The 19,176-nt window shown below is 47.7% G+C and overlaps 1 protein-coding gene across 4 annotated transcripts in view; it reads left to right on the forward strand.

Moving 5' to 3' along the window:
- LOC111835102 (sodium/calcium exchanger 1-like) overlaps nucleotides 1-19,176 on the forward strand; it is a 66,183-nt gene that overhangs the window by 12,019 nt on the left and 34,988 nt on the right. For all 4 annotated transcript variants that reach the window (XM_023795067.2, XM_023795076.2, XM_023795057.2 and 1 more), the window contains exons 3-4: nucleotides 13,696-15,061; nucleotides 16,537-17,024. In XM_023795067.2, the coding sequence (XP_023650835.2) occupies nucleotides 13,760-15,061; nucleotides 16,537-17,024 (1,790 nt within the window). In that variant the 5' untranslated portion in view covers nucleotides 13,696-13,759. The remainder of the gene's footprint in view (nucleotides 1-13,695; nucleotides 15,062-16,536; nucleotides 17,025-19,176) is intronic.

Genomic DNA, 19,176 nt, shown 5'->3' on the forward strand with positions numbered 1-19,176 from the left:
CAATTCAGGATGTTCTGTTGGAAAAAGAGAATCCTACCTGATACTTGTCGGATGTACCTGACCTGGCTTTATCCATACACAAAGGTGCTTCTGGCACAAATTCACACACACACAAATGCACCATGATTTTCTCGAAGTATTTAACTGGCAAAAATCACAGCATAATGTAATAGCATTTAGTTGTTTTTTTTTATTTTTTGTGCAAATTAGGACGTCACATTATGCAGCTACAGTCTTGTACAATCTAAGGCTGTTTTCAGTCTTTCTATAATGATATTTACCGTTATAAATATTACTGTATGTGTGATTGTTTAACATATTTGCAAGGTTAAGGATTGTTCACAAGAGACAGAAACCCCCGTAATAGTATGCAAGTGTAATATCCTGGTGAAAAATGCAGACTGCGCCCCGGTGCACCGTATTGACTGCTCATTGTTCCATAACGTTAAAGCAGACACACAGATGGGAATTTCTGACATCATTCAGTGTCGTTAGGTGAGAAGGACATTCAAGATGTTCCTGAGAGTCTGACTGCTGTACTTATAATAAAAAGTATCGCTGCCACAGACAAGTTTGATATCTGATTACTGGTAGAGAATTGAGTGCCCGTAATGCTGACAAATCATGCTTAAAATGATGATGAAAGTCAGTTTTTTAAAGTTATACATAAACAAAAAGGTCACATCGGAGCAACAAACTTCTTAAAGGGCTGAGCGCTGTGAAGGGATTTCATTCATAGCATGGTCTGACAGTCTGTCATATTCTCATTAGATTCCTTTCTAGCTATAAGTCAAAAGCAATATTAATACAGCGGAAAGTGACTGTGCTAATGTCTTTAATCCCTCTCGGCATGTATGGTTTTCATGTTCTCCCACAGTTTCAAAGCCTTTTCCTGCTTTGACAGTACTGCAGGATATAGGCCTCAGATACCAACATAAAGCAGGTCCACAGCATAAATGTCATTATATATCTCAGAGAAGTAAATTCATGTTAACATTGGAGGCCCTCTTGAGTTATTTTAATGTATGTAGTATTTTTCGGGCTCAGCTGGGGAGTGGGCAGTGACTTAGGGGGCAGCTCTGTCACCTTATGCTCAGGGTCAAAAGTTTTGTTCATTAGAAAAAGAGAATTGAAACTGAAAGTTCACGTTTTGATGTTGAACTTTAAAAACTACAACGACGTATTCAAATTAAAAATGAATGTATAAATTTTTTTCCAGTTTAAATATAATTTTGTGTCAGTTCTGGATTTTTAAAATAAATGCTTTAGTTTCATTTTCACTTTCATATATATACACTGACCTAAAGGATTATTAGGAACACCATACTAATATGGTGTTTGACCCCCTTTAGCCTTCAGAACTGCTTTAATTCTACGTGGCATTGATTCAACAAGGTGCTGAAATCATTCTTTAGAAATGTTGGCCCATATTGATAGGATAGCATCTTGCAGTTGATGGAGATTTGTGGGATGCACATCCAGGGCACGAAGCTCCCGTTCCACCACATCCCGAAGATGCTCTATTGGGTTGAGATCTGGTGACTGTTGGGGCCATTGTAGTACAGTGAACTCATTGTCATGTTCAAGAAACCAATTTGAAATGATTCGAGCTTTGTGACATGGTGCATTATCCTGCTGGAAGTAGCCATCAGAGGATGGGTACATGGTGGTCATAAAGGGATGGACATGGTCAGAAACAATGCTCAGGTAGGCCGTGGCATTTAAACGATGCCCAATTGTCACTAAGGGGCCTAAAGTGTGCCAAGAAAACATCCCCCACACCATTACACCACCACCAGCAGCCTGCACAGTGGTAACAAGGCATGATGGATCCATGTTCTCATTCTGTTTACGCCAAATTCTGACTCTACCATTTGAATGTCTCAACAGAAATCGAGACTCATCAGACCAGGCAACATTTTTCCAGTATTCAACTGTCCAATTTTGATGAGCTTGTGCAAATTGTAGCCTCTTTTTCCTATTTGTAGTAGAGATGAGTGGTACCCGGTGGGGTCTTCTGCTGTTGTAGGCCATCCGCCTCAAGGTTGTGCGTGTTGTGGCTTCACAAATGCTTTGCTGCATACCTCGGTTGTAACGAGTGGTTATTTCAGCCAAAGTTGCTCTTCTATCAGCTTGAATCAGTCGGACCATTCTCCTCTGACCTCTAGCATCAACAAGGCATTTTCGCCCACAGGACTGCCGCATACTGGATGTTTTTCCCTTTGCACACCATTCTTTGTAAACCCTAGAAATGGTTGTGCGTGAAAATCCCAGTAACTGAGCAGATTGTGAAATACTCAGACCGGCCCGTCTGGCACCAACAACCATGCCACGCTCAAAATTGCTTAAATCACCTTTCTTTCCCATTCTGACATTCAGTTTGGAGTTCAGGAGATTGTCTTGACCAGGACCACACCCCTAAATGCATTGAAGCAACTGCCATGTGATTGGTTGATTAGATAATTGCATTAATGAGAAATTGAACAGGTGTTCCTAATAATCCTTTAGGTGAGTGTATATATATTGATATGTAAGGGCTTATTTTTTCTTTTGCAGATTTTTTTTTTTTTTGGTGTGCCCTAAATCTTTTTTTTCCGTTTCAGATCTTTTTGCAGTGTCAAACTTTTGACCCTGATTTGGCGTAGGGGCGTAGTAACTGAGAGGGGCGTGGTATCTGCTGAGGGGCGTGGTATCAGCTGAGGGGCGTGGCATCAGCTGAGGGGCGTGATATCAGCTGAGAGGGGCGTGGTATCTGCTGAGGGGCGTGGCATCAGCTGAGAGGGGCGTGGTATCAGCTGAGGGGGCGTGGTATCAGCTGAGAGGGGCGTGCAATAATGAGTGACAGCGTGGCATAGATGCCGAGGATCTCCCTTGTTGCCTTCGGTATCTGCTTGCGCTAGTATCCATGTACAGTGCTGCTTAAGATGGTGCCCACTTCACGTAGAGCACCTACTGGCGAGTTTCGAGTTTTATTTTATATTTTATTATATTAAGAGCAAGGGGATTAAAATTATGGTAAATAGCCTGCGTCGCTATGATTTATGTAAAAATAATATTATTGGAGTATAAGGTAGGCACAATTTAATTACAAAGACTGAATGAATAAGTAAAATGTGGCTATATTTTAATATGTCGTTTCCACGATATGTGTGTGTGTTTTATCGTAATCGTTCCTACGATATATTAAAATGTGGCTACAATATATATATAAACAGGATTGCCAACAATTACACTTCTGATGTGACTCTGTCGCATTCATATTCTCTCCCTGATATTTCATTATAAATGTAAAATTAGCTAAATTAAAAGCTTTGGGGCAGCTTGCAAACTTTACCTTACAAGCAAATAAAACTGTTACATACATGTTAATTCACGTGCATGTGTGTGCAGACTTGTCTCGAAAATCTGACTTAAGCCGGCAACCCTGGTATATAATTTTTATGGTTATGTCATGAGCGGGGCTTTGTACTTTCTGTTTATGTACGTATGTTACAAAAATGACCCATCATTGTAATATTTAGGATAACTTCCCAGGGTCTTGTTAAAAAAATCATTAACATTTGAACTTTCAATTATTTTTTCAAATGAACAAAACTTTTGACCCTGATCTAACTCCGTACATCCCCAGGGTTGAGGGTTTGAAACCTGTAATCCTGCACCCTGCCTGTAGGTGGGGGTAGTCACGCCATGTGTATGTGGTTCTTACCTACAGATGGAAAGTTGCCTCCCTGTGGTGCTAATGCTGTAAAACAATCGGAAAGGCTCATTGTTATTATTATTATCTTACAATAAAAGTGACCATGCAGTTTTTAGTAGTCTTTTAATTTTCATTATTGCTTTTGACCACAACCTTGACCTAGATGAACAGTTTAGAAAGTGTATCTATTATACACATGTATGCCATATGTACAATATTTACCTACCATAAAGCCCATCTGGACATTTGTTATATGTAAATAATTAGCTATGATTAAGTGTAAAAGATTCTTAAAATAGCACTAAATCATGAGGAGGTGGCTTGTTTCTGGCTTCCCTGCAGTGCATCTCCCTGCTATTTCCCCCGCAGTAGCAGCACGACAGAAAGGCACCTTCCGTCCGCCTGTGATACAGCTGCTGTGTCCGCACGTCACTGAGTGAAGAGGCAGCCCGTCACTGGGGTTGCTAGACAGGGAGCTTGGATTTCTGTGGTCATTAAAGCATCAGTGGCCTTTAACGTCAGCGGCGGGGGCGTCGGGGGCACGGCCCCAGTCAGCCAGGTGGCCGTCGATGTCAGTCTGCAAATCCGAGGCAGTTTGTCTCATGATCCTCGATGCTGTTTCCCGTTAATACCTTTGGGAAGGAAATGCCAGTGTGGCTATCAGATCAAAGTATGGAAGAGAAAAAAAATTACAGGACAACTAACTGTGCCAGTAAAAAAATAATTCAGAAAGAAGATACAAAACAATTAGTTGCCTTGTACAAAATTTACGAGCTTGGAGTGAATCTTCTCAAGTGTGGACCTACTCTGACAATCAAACGGGTCTGCGGTCTTCGACAGCGATGTCTCTTCGTTGCTTAATGGCCTCGTTTCACTACAGAAGCGTGTCCCCCATCATGCCCTAAATGGCAGCCCGATGCCACAGAAAGGTTGTGTGTCATTGGCAGGCTCTTCTTCATTCCTGCAGAGACTGTGACGATCTGCGGGCGAAAGCTATCTTGTTCACCAGGCTGTTTGGCGATAGTATTGTGGTATTTTTAGCTCGCCGGTCCACGCCAACCGGCTTCATTACGCATTCCCATTTTGAGACGGTCACACATTGAGCCCTGAACCAAACGTCCCCCCGTTTCCCTGAGAGGGTCTATGCCCTTTGGAAGTCAACAGCTTGTTTGACCCTCATGGGGCCTGGCAGATACCCCACGTCAGGCAGGCTCTCCGTAGTGATGCCGGGCACATTTTGGGAGGCCGTTCCGCATTTGTGACCCTGGTGTGTAGAGCTTAAACCTGGCATCTTTAAATAGTAGGTTTATAAAGGGGTGTACGTGTGATGTAACGCTTTCCGCATGGTGAAGCACGGGCCCGGAGCAGACCGAGAGCAGTGTCGACTGTATTATGAACCAAGAGCGGTTTAACATTCCTCTTCTTTCGGTGGCTTGTCTGCTCGTCTTTCACTCCGCCGCTTAGGAGAGGATAACGTGGTGGGAGCTGGCTCAGCTATGCCCGGGATCCGCGCCGGCGTGGGCGGGCGTGCCCGCTGACGGGAGAGATGGGACTTTGAAACCTATGTGCGGTGAATCTCACGACTCGTTCTGGGAAATTTATATTGGTTACTTTAATGGTCCCCGTTGGGGTGAAGCAGGCCGTGATCGAGAGCACACAGCGATCTCTCTCGCAACGGGTGTTGAAGTCTCATTTCTGTTTTCCTACATTATTCTACACACCGGGGCTTCTCAGATGTAGGATGTACATCAGCTTTTAGAGAAGAGAGTTATGAGGGTTATCCCTCATTACAGGAACCACACATGGGTCATTTCTGTCCAAAAAATAGTTGAATACTAGTCAAAACGATTAGGTTACTAATACATTGGCAAGTGACTATGTGAAAGTGCTGATGTCTTTAATTCCCCTCAGTGTAGAAGGTTTTCATGCTTTCCAGCAGTTCCAACACCTTCTCCTACCTGAGCAGAACAGCTACATACAGTACAGGCCCCAACCACCGACACAGAGACTGAAAGAGACGGCACTATAAATGTCACTAAAATTCCCAGTGAAGTAAATTCATGTCGACATTAAAGTCCCACTCTAGTTATTTAAATTTCTGTAGACAATTGCTTTTAGGTGAGACATGGTGCGATGGCACAGTGGGCACTGCAGTATCAGGTCCAGGAACCCTGTCCCCTTGTATTGGATTAGCAGATATTAGAGGGATGGATTGGGAAAAAGCTGCCATATTGTGCTTTTATAATCAAAGCCATTAAGAAAATTATTTTGAGGCTAAATTTACTGGGCAGATGGCTGTGAATGTATCGGTGTGGTCATGTGCGCCATGAATATTCACAGAGTCAAGCTTGACTGCCATAAAGTACATTCAGCATACTGAGAGGGCACTCAGCCGAAAGGAGCATGGAATCCCCCCCAGCAGGTTCCTTATGTATTACGCGCAAGAATTTTGGACGGGACCGAAAGTTTAATGACACTGCATGAGGAACACTCCTGTATTTCAATATGCACACGCACACCACAATAAGAAAGTACAGCCCGTACGCAAAAATGTCAATGAAAACGTAAAAGCCGAACTTTAATCTGTGACAGGAAGAGATGTCCATTTGGAAATGATGGTGGTGAATGTTTCCAGAGCATGATATAGATTAAAAAAATATTTTAAAGACTAACGACAGCCTTACACAACAAGTCGTCTCACACTACCCTTATTGGGAAAAGTTCAAAGACAGTATCCTCTGTGATGTCATAGCGCTAAAATTCCAGAAGACAAATAGGCTTTCTACTTGGCAGTCATGTGACCGTCAGAGCTGTTACACCCAAAGCCTCCTCCCCCCCCCCCCCCCTTTTAGCCTTTAAAGCTTAGTGCCCACTTCTCTTACAGTAGAAGCGTCAGCAGGAGAGTGAACCGCCCCCCCTCCCCACTTACATTTCTGCCCCTCCGGCACCCTGCCCACCCCCATGAGTATCAGCATCAGGTTCATTTGCAGGACTCCTGGTGGCACTTTTCCCTGAGCCAGATTAAACGTGACTTATTTAATGCTCACGGTCACAGGCCCAGTGTCATCGGACAAGGCCTCTGGGGCCCGTCTGAGGCCCCTATTTGTAATTATAGGGTGCCTACAGTCATGGTTAATTTAATCAAATTATGGTGAAAATCCCTCTTTTCACCATGAACGCATTTGAACACACTGCACTGCAATAAAAGGTCTCCAGAATAAAAAGGCAGTTTTAAAGGGTTATTATATTTAAAGTTAATGCCAGTTTCTATAACCTTGTCCATATATTTCGAAATAGATGCTGATTAAACCACTTGAAGGCTTTTCATGAGTTTTTCCAGTGTTCTCCGTTTCTGCAATACACTCATCAGTACATTTGAAAATGACCATACTGTGTGTGTGTGTGTGTGTGTGTGTACAAGGAGCATATGGGGAATGTTGAGTCTGCTTCAGGCAGCATAGAACACTGGGAAGGGAAACACTCAAGGTGAGTGTCAGTCTATTGCAGGCCTCACATTCATAAAGGCTATTTAAAGACATTAGTTCTCCTAGGCACATTTTTTTTGGACTATGGGAAGAAACCGTAGTATTCAGAGGAAACCAGGACAAGCTCAGCCCCACCATGATAACCCCCCACTGATGTATCATCGCTGTCTGATGAAAACCACATCTGTTCACTTTTTTGATTTTTATGACGTTTTACTATAGATAGAATACTCTTCTGTCTACTGGCAGCATTTCACATTCTAATTGACCAATGAAAAGATGTTTTATAAAGTCATCTATTTAACTAGTATTTAGCTTTGTATTACACTGTCAGAAAAAGTACCAATTTGTATATTTGAGGGTACAATTACTTGACACTGGGGCTGTACCCTCAAGGGTCTGCCAATTGTACCCTATCTGTAGGTAAATGTACATTTTAAGGCACAGATATGGAACATTTTTGTACCATTTTGGGTACATTAATGCTGTTTGTACCCTGGGGAACAAAACTGTACCAGACCTGTACCCTTTTTTTCTGACAGCATAGTAACGTTTGTGTTCATGATGGACATTTGTATGGATTATTTTGTATTGTCAATTTTAACAACTTAACAGTGGTAGCTAGATAGCTGACATCCATTTAAAGCATTAAACAGCTCTGATGGCTGTGTTTTGTGGTCTTGGTGTCCAGACGGGAGTCTTGCATGTTTCTCAGTTCAGTGCGATAGTGAAGACTCATGATTCTTACATTCAGTTTGCTTGACAATCCAGTTTGAATTATGTGTGACAGTTCGTAAGATGGCGCGCCTAGGTGTTATTACCTAGGCGAAGTTAGCTGTGAGCACCAGTATTTTGGCAATTTCATGGAAATTAGTTGGTTTATTGGAAAAAAATGAGGGGGAAAAATCAGTTTTTCTTAACCTATAATACAGAGAAATTTCAGTTTATTGGATGCCAGGCATTTCTTGGGAAGGAAGTATGTTTTCTGTGATAATGCCAGAGCGTGCTTATTGAATGAGGGAAAACCTGTTTTAATCTCCTCTCATGTCAGGCCAGTTTGATGGAGGTGTAGCGTTGCCTGGCTGGGTGTTCTTTGTATGGAGGTGTGTGTGTGTGTGTGTGTGTGTGTGTGTGTATGTGTAGGTGCCCCAGGTATTACCCGGGACACACAGTCTGTCATATGGCAATTTCAGCAAGGGAGATAAGCTTTATGTAATTCACTGTAGTTCAGTGTTTCTCAACCCAGTCCCCGGGGACCTCAGAAGGGCCACATTTTTGCTCCCTCCCAGCTCCCTGCCAGACAGTCCACATTTTTGCTCCCTCGATTAGGGGTCTCCCAGGACCGGTTTGAGAAATACTTTTTATTTTAGTTGTTTGTAATCCCAGCGGTTATAATGTGCAGTATTGTCTTGTATCTGTAGAATTCATGCATAGCTCTTCACACAGGAGGGTAAAACTGTTACATTTATGTGTGTTTGTATAAGTGCGGCACAAATCGCAAGGTTTTAGATCTGCTGATGTCTGAGTTTATCGCTTTGTTCTGTACCAGAGAAAACCGTGAAGATTTGAAAGGATGGATATATAAAGTGTGCCAGTCCCACGTCCTTCCTCCTCGCCTTCTCACCGGTCACACAGGAAGAGGATGCTCATCTCACGTTTAATTGTCATGTAGATACACATGAGGGGGTTCACCAAGCTTTTATTTAAAACATGTCGTTCGTCACTGCGGCTGGAGCTGATGGGGGGCGGGGGGGTGAGCAGGCTGGCCTTTTTATTTATGGCATGTTCAGACTCAGAGCCTCGACCTGCGAGACCTTGGCTGGCAGACACTGCTTGTCTGTTTCCCTTTCGGATACAGGCCTGTGTGCGTGTGCATGTGTGTGTGGTGTGCGTGTATGGTGTGCGTGTATGGTGTGCGTGTGCAGTGTGTGTGGTGTCCGTGTGCGTGTGTGATGTGCGTGTGCAGTGTGTGTGGTGTCCGTGTGCGTGTGTGGTGTGCGTGTGCAGTGTGTGTGGTGTCCGTGTGCGTGTATGATGTGCGTGTGCAGTGTGTCTGGTGTCCGTGTGCGTTTGTGGTGTGCGTGTGCCTGTGTGGTGTGCGTGTGCGTGTGCGTGTGTGCTGTGCGTGTGCATGTGTGGTGTGCATGTGTGGTGTGCGTGTGCGTGTGTGCTGTGCATGTGCATGTGTGGTGTGCGTGTGCATGTGTGGTGTGCATGTGTGGTGTGCGTGTGCGTGTGTGCTGTGCATGTGCATGTGTGGTGTGCATGTGTGGTGTGCATGTGTGGTGTGCGTGTGCGTGTGTGCTGTGCATGTGTGGTGTGCGTGTGCATGTGTGGTGTGCGTGTGCATGTGTGGTGTGCATGTGTGCGTGTGCATGTGTGGTGTGCGTGTGCATGTGTGGTGTGCATGTGCTGCCCAATATGGCTCAGACCCAGCCATTCACCTGCAGTTGACCTCCAAGGCTCTTTCGATTGCCGTCCATAAAACGTAGCGTGAATGCAACACTAATGGCATGAGGTACCTGAAGGTCGGGTTTACTGCTCTGTGGAGCACACCTTAGATTAATCCGCTGCCTCTCGCCCCCGCTTCCCTTTTACCATCTCGTCTGAGGGTGTCTTTAATCTTTAGTGCCAGGATGCTCCCCTTTTCAGAATTTTTTTCAGCATATAAGTAGTCAGGCATTTCACATTCAAATGTAATGATTGCATTAAACCACTCTACAGCTCTTAATAATGGGCTGTGATATGAATGGCACTGAGCTTTTAGGGAAGGAAAGATGAGAAGTGTTGTTTTGTAGCAATATCCCATAATCCACCTGTGTGGCATCACACTCTCGGTCTCGTTTTTTTCCACACACTCACACTTCCCGATGAAGGGGGGAGTGAGGGGGTGGCTTTCTATTCTCATTTTGGTATTAACTGTTAGCTGATTGGGGTATTTCGCTGACGCACCTGCCAAACCCCCCCCCCCCGCCCCCCCCCCCCACCATGCTGATTTGGACGGAAGTGGGAACTGGCACAAAGTTTGGAAACAGTAGCCGGGGACCGGGCCGGTGTCCAGCCCCAGGCCAGCTCTCCACTCCTTCTCCTGCTCACTCTCAGAGCTCATCTCTTTAACCAGGATCAATCGCTGGCACTGGGACTGCCAAGATGGCACAGGATGCCAGGCTGAATGCAGACTTGTGATCCACGAACTCGGAGGTGATAAGTGGATTAAAAGCGAGCCAATTTAGTCGAGTGCGAAGTTTATGGGGGTTTGGCGGAGTTTTGTATTGTTTTGCTTCCTGGGCTTTTAATATAGGGGAAACGAGCGAAATCAGTGAGGTTTCCTCATTCGTCCATGACGCCTTTCCGGTGGTGTCAAGGAGGATGTAAAGTTGAGTCTGAGGACAGGAGCTACAAGAAAAGAAGAACTGAAAAATTAGCCACAGTAGTCTGCCGTATGTTTCTCTTATTTCCCACCTGTGGACTATTTTAAACTTCTGTGTTGCTCTGAATGTATGACAGTGTAGCTGCCCAGGTTTACTTGCCCCTCACCCTGCGTTCAGTGCTCGTGCCCCTGTGTGTGTCTGAAATGAGAGGGTGCCTGTAATTTTGAGTCCCCACCATAGGTGGGTCGTTTTTGGTCTGGACTTTTACTCTCTGGACCTGAATTACCCACCTCTGGTCCCTGCTATCCTAGAGCCTGTGTGCCATGTCCAAGGGCATCAGTCGGAATTCTTACGGTGGATCACTAAGGATGCTTTCGTGCGGCGAGCAGTGATTTATATTCTTAGCGAATGTGACCGCATGAAAAAAAAGCATCACAAAAACCCCCCCCTGCGTCACTGGCACCCGCTGTGCTCTGCTATCCCGCGGCGGATGGTGGTCCCATGCTGCGTAGCCGTGCGCGCGGCGTGTCACGGTTCCAAGTGATGTCCCAGCGACCGGTGGCGCCCTCTGGGGCTGATGGGAGGTGGTGCGGGACTGTAAACGCAGCAGCCCTGCTCTGCTGATGCCGGGTGGCCTTCCCATAATGCAGCAGCTCCGTCAAATCAGCGTAATCCCAGCCACCGAGTGCGACGTGCGTCTCGTATCGAGGTCAGTCCTGCGCTGGCTTCACGGCCGGCGGTTCTTCATTCTGCCAGCAGCTGGCCTTCGTGTTTGTTCTTTCTTCAGTGATCCAAGCCCCCCCCCCCTCCTCCCCATAATGACAGGAAGAACATTCCGGATTATCCGCCCCTCTTCTCCACAGTTCTTGGATCTGATATCAGCCGCTCGCCACCACGGTCTACAGTACCACTCAAAAGTTTGGACACACCTACCCAAAGAAAGATGTATTTGTACTGTTCACTACATTTTTTTTATAATTGTGAAAGCATCAAAACTATAAAATAACAAATATGAAATTATGCACTGACCAAAAAATTTATTATTTATTATTAAGCAAAGCAATAACTTGTTTAGCCTGGTGGGTGGGGACTCAGAAGGTTGCCGGTTCAAATCCCTGGGTCCCACCACTGGACCCTTGAGCAAGGCCCTTAACCCCAACTGCTCCAGTGACTGGCTGACCCTACATTCTCCTCTACGCCAGTTTCATTGGGTGGCCTCCTGGGATGCTTTTCCAGCTGTCCTGAAGGAGGCCCCACATATATGCTGAGCTCTCATTGGCCAGTTTTCCTTCACTCTCTGGACAAACTCATTCAAAACCATTTCTGTATATAGGGTTAGGTGGTCAGGTCATGTGATGTGACACTATCACCCCCCCCCCCCCTATGTAGGTGGCTTGGCATGTCCAAACTTTAGACAGGTACTATACTTCCATTTTTAGTTCTCGACCCCCCCCCCACCCCCAAATCAGATGTCCCACCCCCCACCCCAAATACATTTTATGTGCTGATTAAACGTCATGCCCAAGGTTGGGTTAAAGCAGTGTTTCCCAGTCCAGTCCTTGGGGACCCACAGACAGTTCATTTTTTTACTACCAGAAGCAAAAATGTGGATCGACTTTGGGTCCCCCAGGACTGGGTTGGGAAACACTGGGTTAAAGAATCAGTCTGCGCTGTGTCCGCAGGATGCCGGACCAGCTGAGTGTTGGAGGATGTGCTTCAGAACTCATAAAAGCTCACAAAAGTCAGTAAAGCACAGCAAGCCGGCTCTCCTCTCTCTGATTTAGCGGAGGATTGCATCAGTCACTCCCCTCCACTTCAGCCATGTTGAGGCCCCTGTCACGCCTGCGGTACCTGTGATGGTGGCTGGTCATGGTGGTGCGATGCCATCCGGCTGACGATGATGCTGTCACACCGCTGCTGCTGCTGGGCTTTTGTCAGCATCCAGTGAACAGGTGTAGAAATGATTGTGGCTCAACAGGTTAGGTCTCCGCGCCTCTGATCAGAAGGTTGCCAGTTTGAATTCCCTCCTTGGCAGAATAGTTACATGCCGCAAGTTTTTTTGGGCCCTTGAGCAAATATGTTAGTCACCCATCAATGATTTATAGGTGTTTTTGATGTGCATGTGTCTTCTGAGCATCTTGTGTCTAAAACTTCAATTTGAAATGGTGTAGCTCATTTAGATATTAACGTACCCACAAAGAAATTCAGCTCTAAGCCCATTCAGTCCAAAACAGGTAAATATATGAAGAAGGAGATATGCACAGTGTATCTGTACATATGTTTGCATATCACCAGAGACAAAATGTGTGTGTGTGTGTCTCTCTCTGTCTGTCTGTCTGTCGTTGGAGACTAAATTTACAATGTTGTTCACTACCGTGAAATATCAGAGAAGAGCACTGGGAATTATGTTGAACGATGATCCCATCCCGGCATGGGGATTTGGTGTGAATGCAGAAGGATGCAGAGGTGGAAAGTTCAGATTCAAAAAGTCCGGTCCAAGATTTTGTTTCAACCAGCCAGCTGAGTACTCTGTAAATATGACTCTTTATACTCACCTGTTTGGTTGAAACAAAGTCTTAGTCTGGATATGTATTTTATGAACCTTAACTTTTCTCCTCTGGAAGGATGGGACTCGCTGATACGCTGTGAATGGTCATGTGGCATGAGTGCTGTCAGAAGCAGTCAGGCCAGTGAGGTACAGCCCACTGGGAGGGTGCAAGTGAAGGAAAGGGCATCCCAGGGGGCTCAGTCAATGTGCACCTGAAATCCGTTCTTTAGGGAGAGACAGGGAATGCTGGTTGTGGAAGAATAACTTAGGTGTAGGTGCAGGACATCCAAGGAGTTCAAATCCTTCAGTTGTCAGTGTGTATGTTCATATGAGGTCTGTGCCCATGTCTGGTAGGTTGTGGGTTCAAATCCCTCATACCTTAATCCCAGTTGCTCCAGTGGCCTTAGTTATATATAAATAAATTTGTATAAATTTCACGTTTGATACAGTGTGATTTAAAATACTGATTGTAAGGGAAACATCCATAAGACATATGTCATATTAAATTTAAATTTTAAGAACATTTCCCTTAGTGCCTGACATTGATGTCTGGAATGAATCCTTGTCCTGATCATCGCTTATTGTGTCATGCAGGATTCTCAGGAAAGGAGGTGATTGAACCCTGTGGCCCCGGAGACTGGACCACATCTCCTCAGCCATGCCCCCCCTCTGCTTTCCACACGTCTCTAAAACCCACTTCCTCGTCCTGCTCTTAGGGGTGGTGCAGCTCTGCCACGCAGGGTCCCATAACCTCACCCCCAATAAATCACCTGCAAACTGCTCTGGGAGCGATGGTTGTGTTGAGGGGGTGGTCCTTCCCGTTTGGAACCCCCAAAACCCCTCGGTGGGGGACAAGGTGGCCCGGGCCATCGTTTACTTCGTGGCGCTCATCTATATGTTCCTGGGCATGTCAATCATTGCCGACCGCTTCATGTCTTCCATCGAGGTCATCACCTCGCAAGAGAAGGAGATCACCATCAAGAAGCCCAACGGTGAGTCTACCACTGCCACTGTGCGCATCTGGAACGAGACTGTCTCCAACCTGACCCTCATGGCGCTGGGCTCCTCGGCCCCCGAGATCCTGCTCTCCGTTATCGAGGTGTGCGGCCACAAGTTCGACGCCGGCGAGATGGGCCCCAGCACCATCGTGGGCAGCGCTGCCTTCAACATGTTCGTCATCATTGCCCTCTGTGTCTACGTGGTACCAGACGGCGAGACCCGCAAGATCCGGCACCTGCGGGTCTTCTTCGTCACGGCCGCCTGGAGCATCTTCGCCTACGTCTGGCTGTACCTCATCCTGTCGGTCTTCTCTCCGGGCGTGGTGGAGGTGTGGGAGGCTGTGCTCACCTTCCTCTTCTTCCCGCTCTGCGTGGTGCAGGCCTGGGTCGCCGACCGCCGTCTGCTCTTCTACAAGTACGTCCAGAAGCGTTACCGTGCCGACAAAAGCCGCGGCATCATCATCGAGACGGAGGGAGACGGCTTCGCCAAGATGGACCTGGAGATGGACGGCCAGGGCGTCAACTCCCATCACAAGGAAGGTCTGGATGGCATGCTGGTGGGCATGGAGGACGGCGGGGGAGGGGGGCGTGACCAGGAGGACGAGGCGCGCCGCGACATGGCCCGCAACCTAAAGGAGCTCAAGCAGAAGCATCCGGAAAAGGACATGGAGCAGCTGATCGAGTTGGCAAACTATCAGGTGCTGGTGCAGCAGCAGAAGAGCCGCGCCTTCTACCGCATCCAGGCCACGCGCATGATGATTGGTGCCGGCAACATCCTGAAGAAGCACGCTGCCGACCAGGCGCGCAAGGTGGTGAGCTGCCACGAGGCACGTGCCCAGGAGGACGACCCCCACACCGCGCGGCTGCTCTTCCAGCCCTCGCACTACCAGTGCTTCGAGAACTGCGGCTCGCTCAAGCTGGCCGTGGCCCGGCAGGGGGGCGACGGCAACTGTACCGTCAAGGTGAGGGGGGGGGGGGTATTATGGTGTCATGATATCAGGTGTAATCCTCTCCTGGCCTGACAGTGAGTCACCAAAGCCACTAAGCAGAGGTGGGAAGTTCTGGTGCAGAAAGTAAAAATCCAGACCAAGATTTTGCTTCAGCCAACCAGTTGAGTACTCTGTGACATCACCCTACCCACTACAGCCACGCCCCCTTCACATCACTTCCTGTTTTCTAACACTTCCTGCAGGTATATGGCATTCACAGCAGGATGAGACAGGTAGGGTGACCACCTAATCCATGTCAGGAGGGACACTATGAGCTACAACAGGATTTGTAAACTACCATTTCATACATTTCAATTAAAAGGACCAGGATTTCACTTAAGCACTGGGTTCTTGCCGTATGCTGATTGGTCAGTCTCCTATAATCATGCATATGTGTCAGTAATGTTAATGCGAAACAGCTGGATGAGTCTTTCAATCTAGGAACTAACCAAATATTTTAGCAGAGCACAGAATCCTTTCAGCTTTAAAGTAGTTCGTAAAAGCTGAAGTAGCTCATAGTGTCCCTCCTGACATGGATTAGGTGGTCACCCTAGAGACAGGTCACCCAAATGACATATTTACAAAAACCTCAAAATAGCAAATGGGTTGCAGGATTTATTATCATAATATTTGCTGCAGTTACAGGATTCAGAGAGAGTTGACAGGTCACCAAAATGACATCTTAACAGAGACATAAGTTAGTAAATGGAACAATGTTTGTGTTCAGTATTTCTTCAATGGCTTCTAAGGGGGGGGGGGGGTGACTGGTTATTGTTAGTTACTCATCATCAGATTTGCCACTTTCACCCATCACACCTGCTTGAGAATGTGGATTCACATTTAACCAAAACAAGAGGTGCACTGACTGACTTTAGCTGTTTATAATACTGCAGTACATTCAAATAACCAGCCTTTTTATAAAGCACTGTGCACAAATAATAAGAGGCTGCTTTGTCTCTAAAATGAAAATTCTTACTTCAGTCGGCCTCCTGGGAGCCAAGGTCTGTGTAGCAATAAGCAATTCTGCTATTGTGTTGAGCCGCAACAGCAGCTGTGGTTCCGGTGTCCGACACGCCGGTGTCATTGTCTGTCTGGGATGGGAATGATTATTATTTCATGTAACGGGGGACACCAACGATTTTCCGGGAGCCTGCGAGCGATCCGTGAGATAACAGTGAACGTCCTATGAAATGTCAATACTGAATTATTAAAGAAACAAGCCTGAAAAACCAAATAATCTTTGGGCCCGGTGACTTGAAGCAAAGTTGGGAAAAGTTTCACTTTAATTTTCTTGGCTTTTTAATTGTTTGTTGCATTGAAGGATGATAATATTTATAGGTCGCAGTGCTGGGATGCATTCAGCGAGGTCACGACCAGTTGGGGCGTCTGGAGTCTGGGGCAGATCACACTGATGTTCTGTCCCTTTGCCGTCCTCGTCGCCGGGTCAGGTGGATTACCGCACGGAGGACGGTACAGCCAACGCGGGCTCCGATTATGAATTCGCCGAAGGCACGCTGGTCTTCAAGCCCGGTGAGACCATCAAGGAGCTGACAGTGGGCATCATCGATGACGACATCTTTGAGGAGGACGAGTACTTTTTCGTGCACCTCAGCAACCCCCGGGTGGTGGGCTGGGCCGATCACGGTGCCCCGGAACCCGGCTCCATCTCCATGCCAAACCCCAAGGCGGCGCTGGGCGAGGCCCACACCGCCACGGTCACCATCTACGACGACGATCACGCCGGCATCTTCACCTTCGAGAGTGAGTCGACGCATGTCAGCGAGAGCGTGGGCACCATGCAGGTGAAAGTGCAGCGCACGTCGGGGGCTCGTGGCCTGGTGGCTGTCCCCTTCCGCACCATGGACGGCACCGCCAAGGGCGGGGAGGACTACGAGGAGGTGTCGGGGAAGCTTGAGTTCCTCAACGACGAGACCATGTGAGTCCCGCTCATTCCTCAAACAAAACTGCAGGCAGTCGCACAACATGATTCATTTATTATACGACCACATGTAACCTGCTTCCGCTTACATTGGATGAGCAGTGGTGACTTATGGCCATAGTGAGCCACAAGGTAATGTTCCTGTCTGTGATGTAAATGAATCAGCTGGATGCTGGGACACGGCATCCTGACGAGAATTTACACTCCTGTACTCCAGCTCTACTTACTCGCAAAGGGGGCAGTTCTGATCCATAGTCCACTGCACGTGATAAGCCCAGTTCTGATCTGGTGGGGGGGAGGTGTGTGAATTGACACTCTGAATGAATGCTTATTCATTGATTGGGTCTTAGTCAAGTCAGATTCTATGGATAAGGGAACGGAGCAATCGGAATGTTGAGTCATGTCGAAAAAGCAAGGGAGTGAAGCTTCTCTAACTGTGCGGAGGAAGGGAGGGCCTGGGGGGGTTCGCTCAGCGGGAGTGGAGTGGGAATCGCGTGCCTCTCATGCACAACAGTGCTGATGGGGAGGGGAGAGGAGAGGAGGGGAGCAGAGGGGAGACGAGGTGAGTGGAGGAGATCAGAGAGGATAGTGGAGAGGAGAGAGAAGGGGAGGAGAGGCGGTGAGTAGAGGGGAGGGTAGTGGAGGGGTGGGGAGAGGAGGAGAGAAGGGAGGATGAAGGAGAGGAGTGGAGGGGGGAGGAGGGGAGAGAGGAGAGGGGAGTGGAGAGAAGGGCAGAGGATAAGAGAGGAGGGGAGGGAAAAGGAGAGCAGGGGAGAGGAGAGAAAGTTTGGAAGTTAACAGCACCTGTATGTGTGTGTTACTGTGAGTGATGCACATGTGTGCCTGTGCTTGTGTGTGGACCTGCCTGTTATGAGGATGTGTGACTTTGTGTATGTAAGTTTGCAGGAGCGATTCTTGGATTTTTTTAAGGTGGGGGCCATAAAATGGGCTCTACTGAGGGGTGAACCTTATAATTAGCAAATGATATATTTTGAATGAGTGAGAGAGAGGGGAGGGGGAACACTGTGGGCCAATCAGCTTCCAGCCCATGTGGCCCCACCCCTCTATACACCCCTCTGAGTTTTCCTGTATGCATGAGCATGTGTGGATTCTTCCTCGCCCGCCATTGGTCCACCAGGGCTTCCCTGTTGCCTCCCGTGGGCCCCCACAGATCAGTGGGCCCGGGCAGCTGACAGGGGCCGGGCTCTTTGGGAGCCCTGCAGGGGGCCTCAGTGAGCAGGCTGAGCGCTGAGGTAACAGCTTGTGATGACTGGGTTCCCATGTGGGCTGCGATGCTGACGTGTCACACGCGTGCAGGTCAGCAATAGTTACGACTAGCTGGGATTCCCTGTCCCTGTGGCGTGGATTTGACTGGTCTACAGGAAGAGCTTCGCTGGTGCGGGTGAAGCCTGTGGGTGTGATTTGTTTCGGCTTAGCTGCAGGCAGTAACCGGAGGCTGATTCCCATGTCCCGACGCTTCACCACGGGCTGTACATTGAGCTGTACCAACTCAGCGGCACGGAAACTTTGTTGTGCTTGTGTGTGTGTTAAGCTGTGGAGTGAGGCGCCGTGGGACAGGCGAGGCCTGCAGACCGTTCACTGGCTGGGCTCTGTGAAGCTTGTCGACATATCGTCCATTTCCGATTGCATCTATGTGTCCTGCATGGGGGCATGGGGCATTCCACGATGTTCGGTGGGGGGGGGGCTTGGATTGAGGCACCCTGGGTGGCAGCAGGGGCCAGTGACGGTGGACCGATGGTGTGTGGAGCGCCCCCTGGTGGACAGTGGTAATGCAGCCGGCAGTCAGGGAGGCTCAGTAATTATCTGCTCCCTGCCTCGACTGTTATTGCTCCACCTGATTCCCACTCACATTCCCGATATTATTCCTCTCGTTCCCACAGGAACCCCTTCCCATTTTTCCTCGGCTCATGTCTCTAACAACATTATGGTGACTGCTCACCAGCCGCTGTCCGTCTCTCTCTTTTCATTTTACACTCCTTTTCTCCCCTTTGCTCCTCGAATTGAGAGCCCTGCCTACTCTGTCTGTGATGGTCATGGGCCAGCGGAGGGTCCGCTCCAACTTGTCACTGTGTCACTGTCGCTGTTGAATCCTGGGTAATATATTTGTTTTTGTGACTCTCAGAAGATT

The sequence above is a fragment of the Paramormyrops kingsleyae genome, chromosome 10 (assembly GCF_048594095.1).
Source record: "Paramormyrops kingsleyae isolate MSU_618 chromosome 10, PKINGS_0.4, whole genome shotgun sequence".
Lineage (NCBI taxonomy): Eukaryota > Metazoa > Chordata > Actinopteri > Osteoglossiformes > Mormyridae > Paramormyrops > Paramormyrops kingsleyae.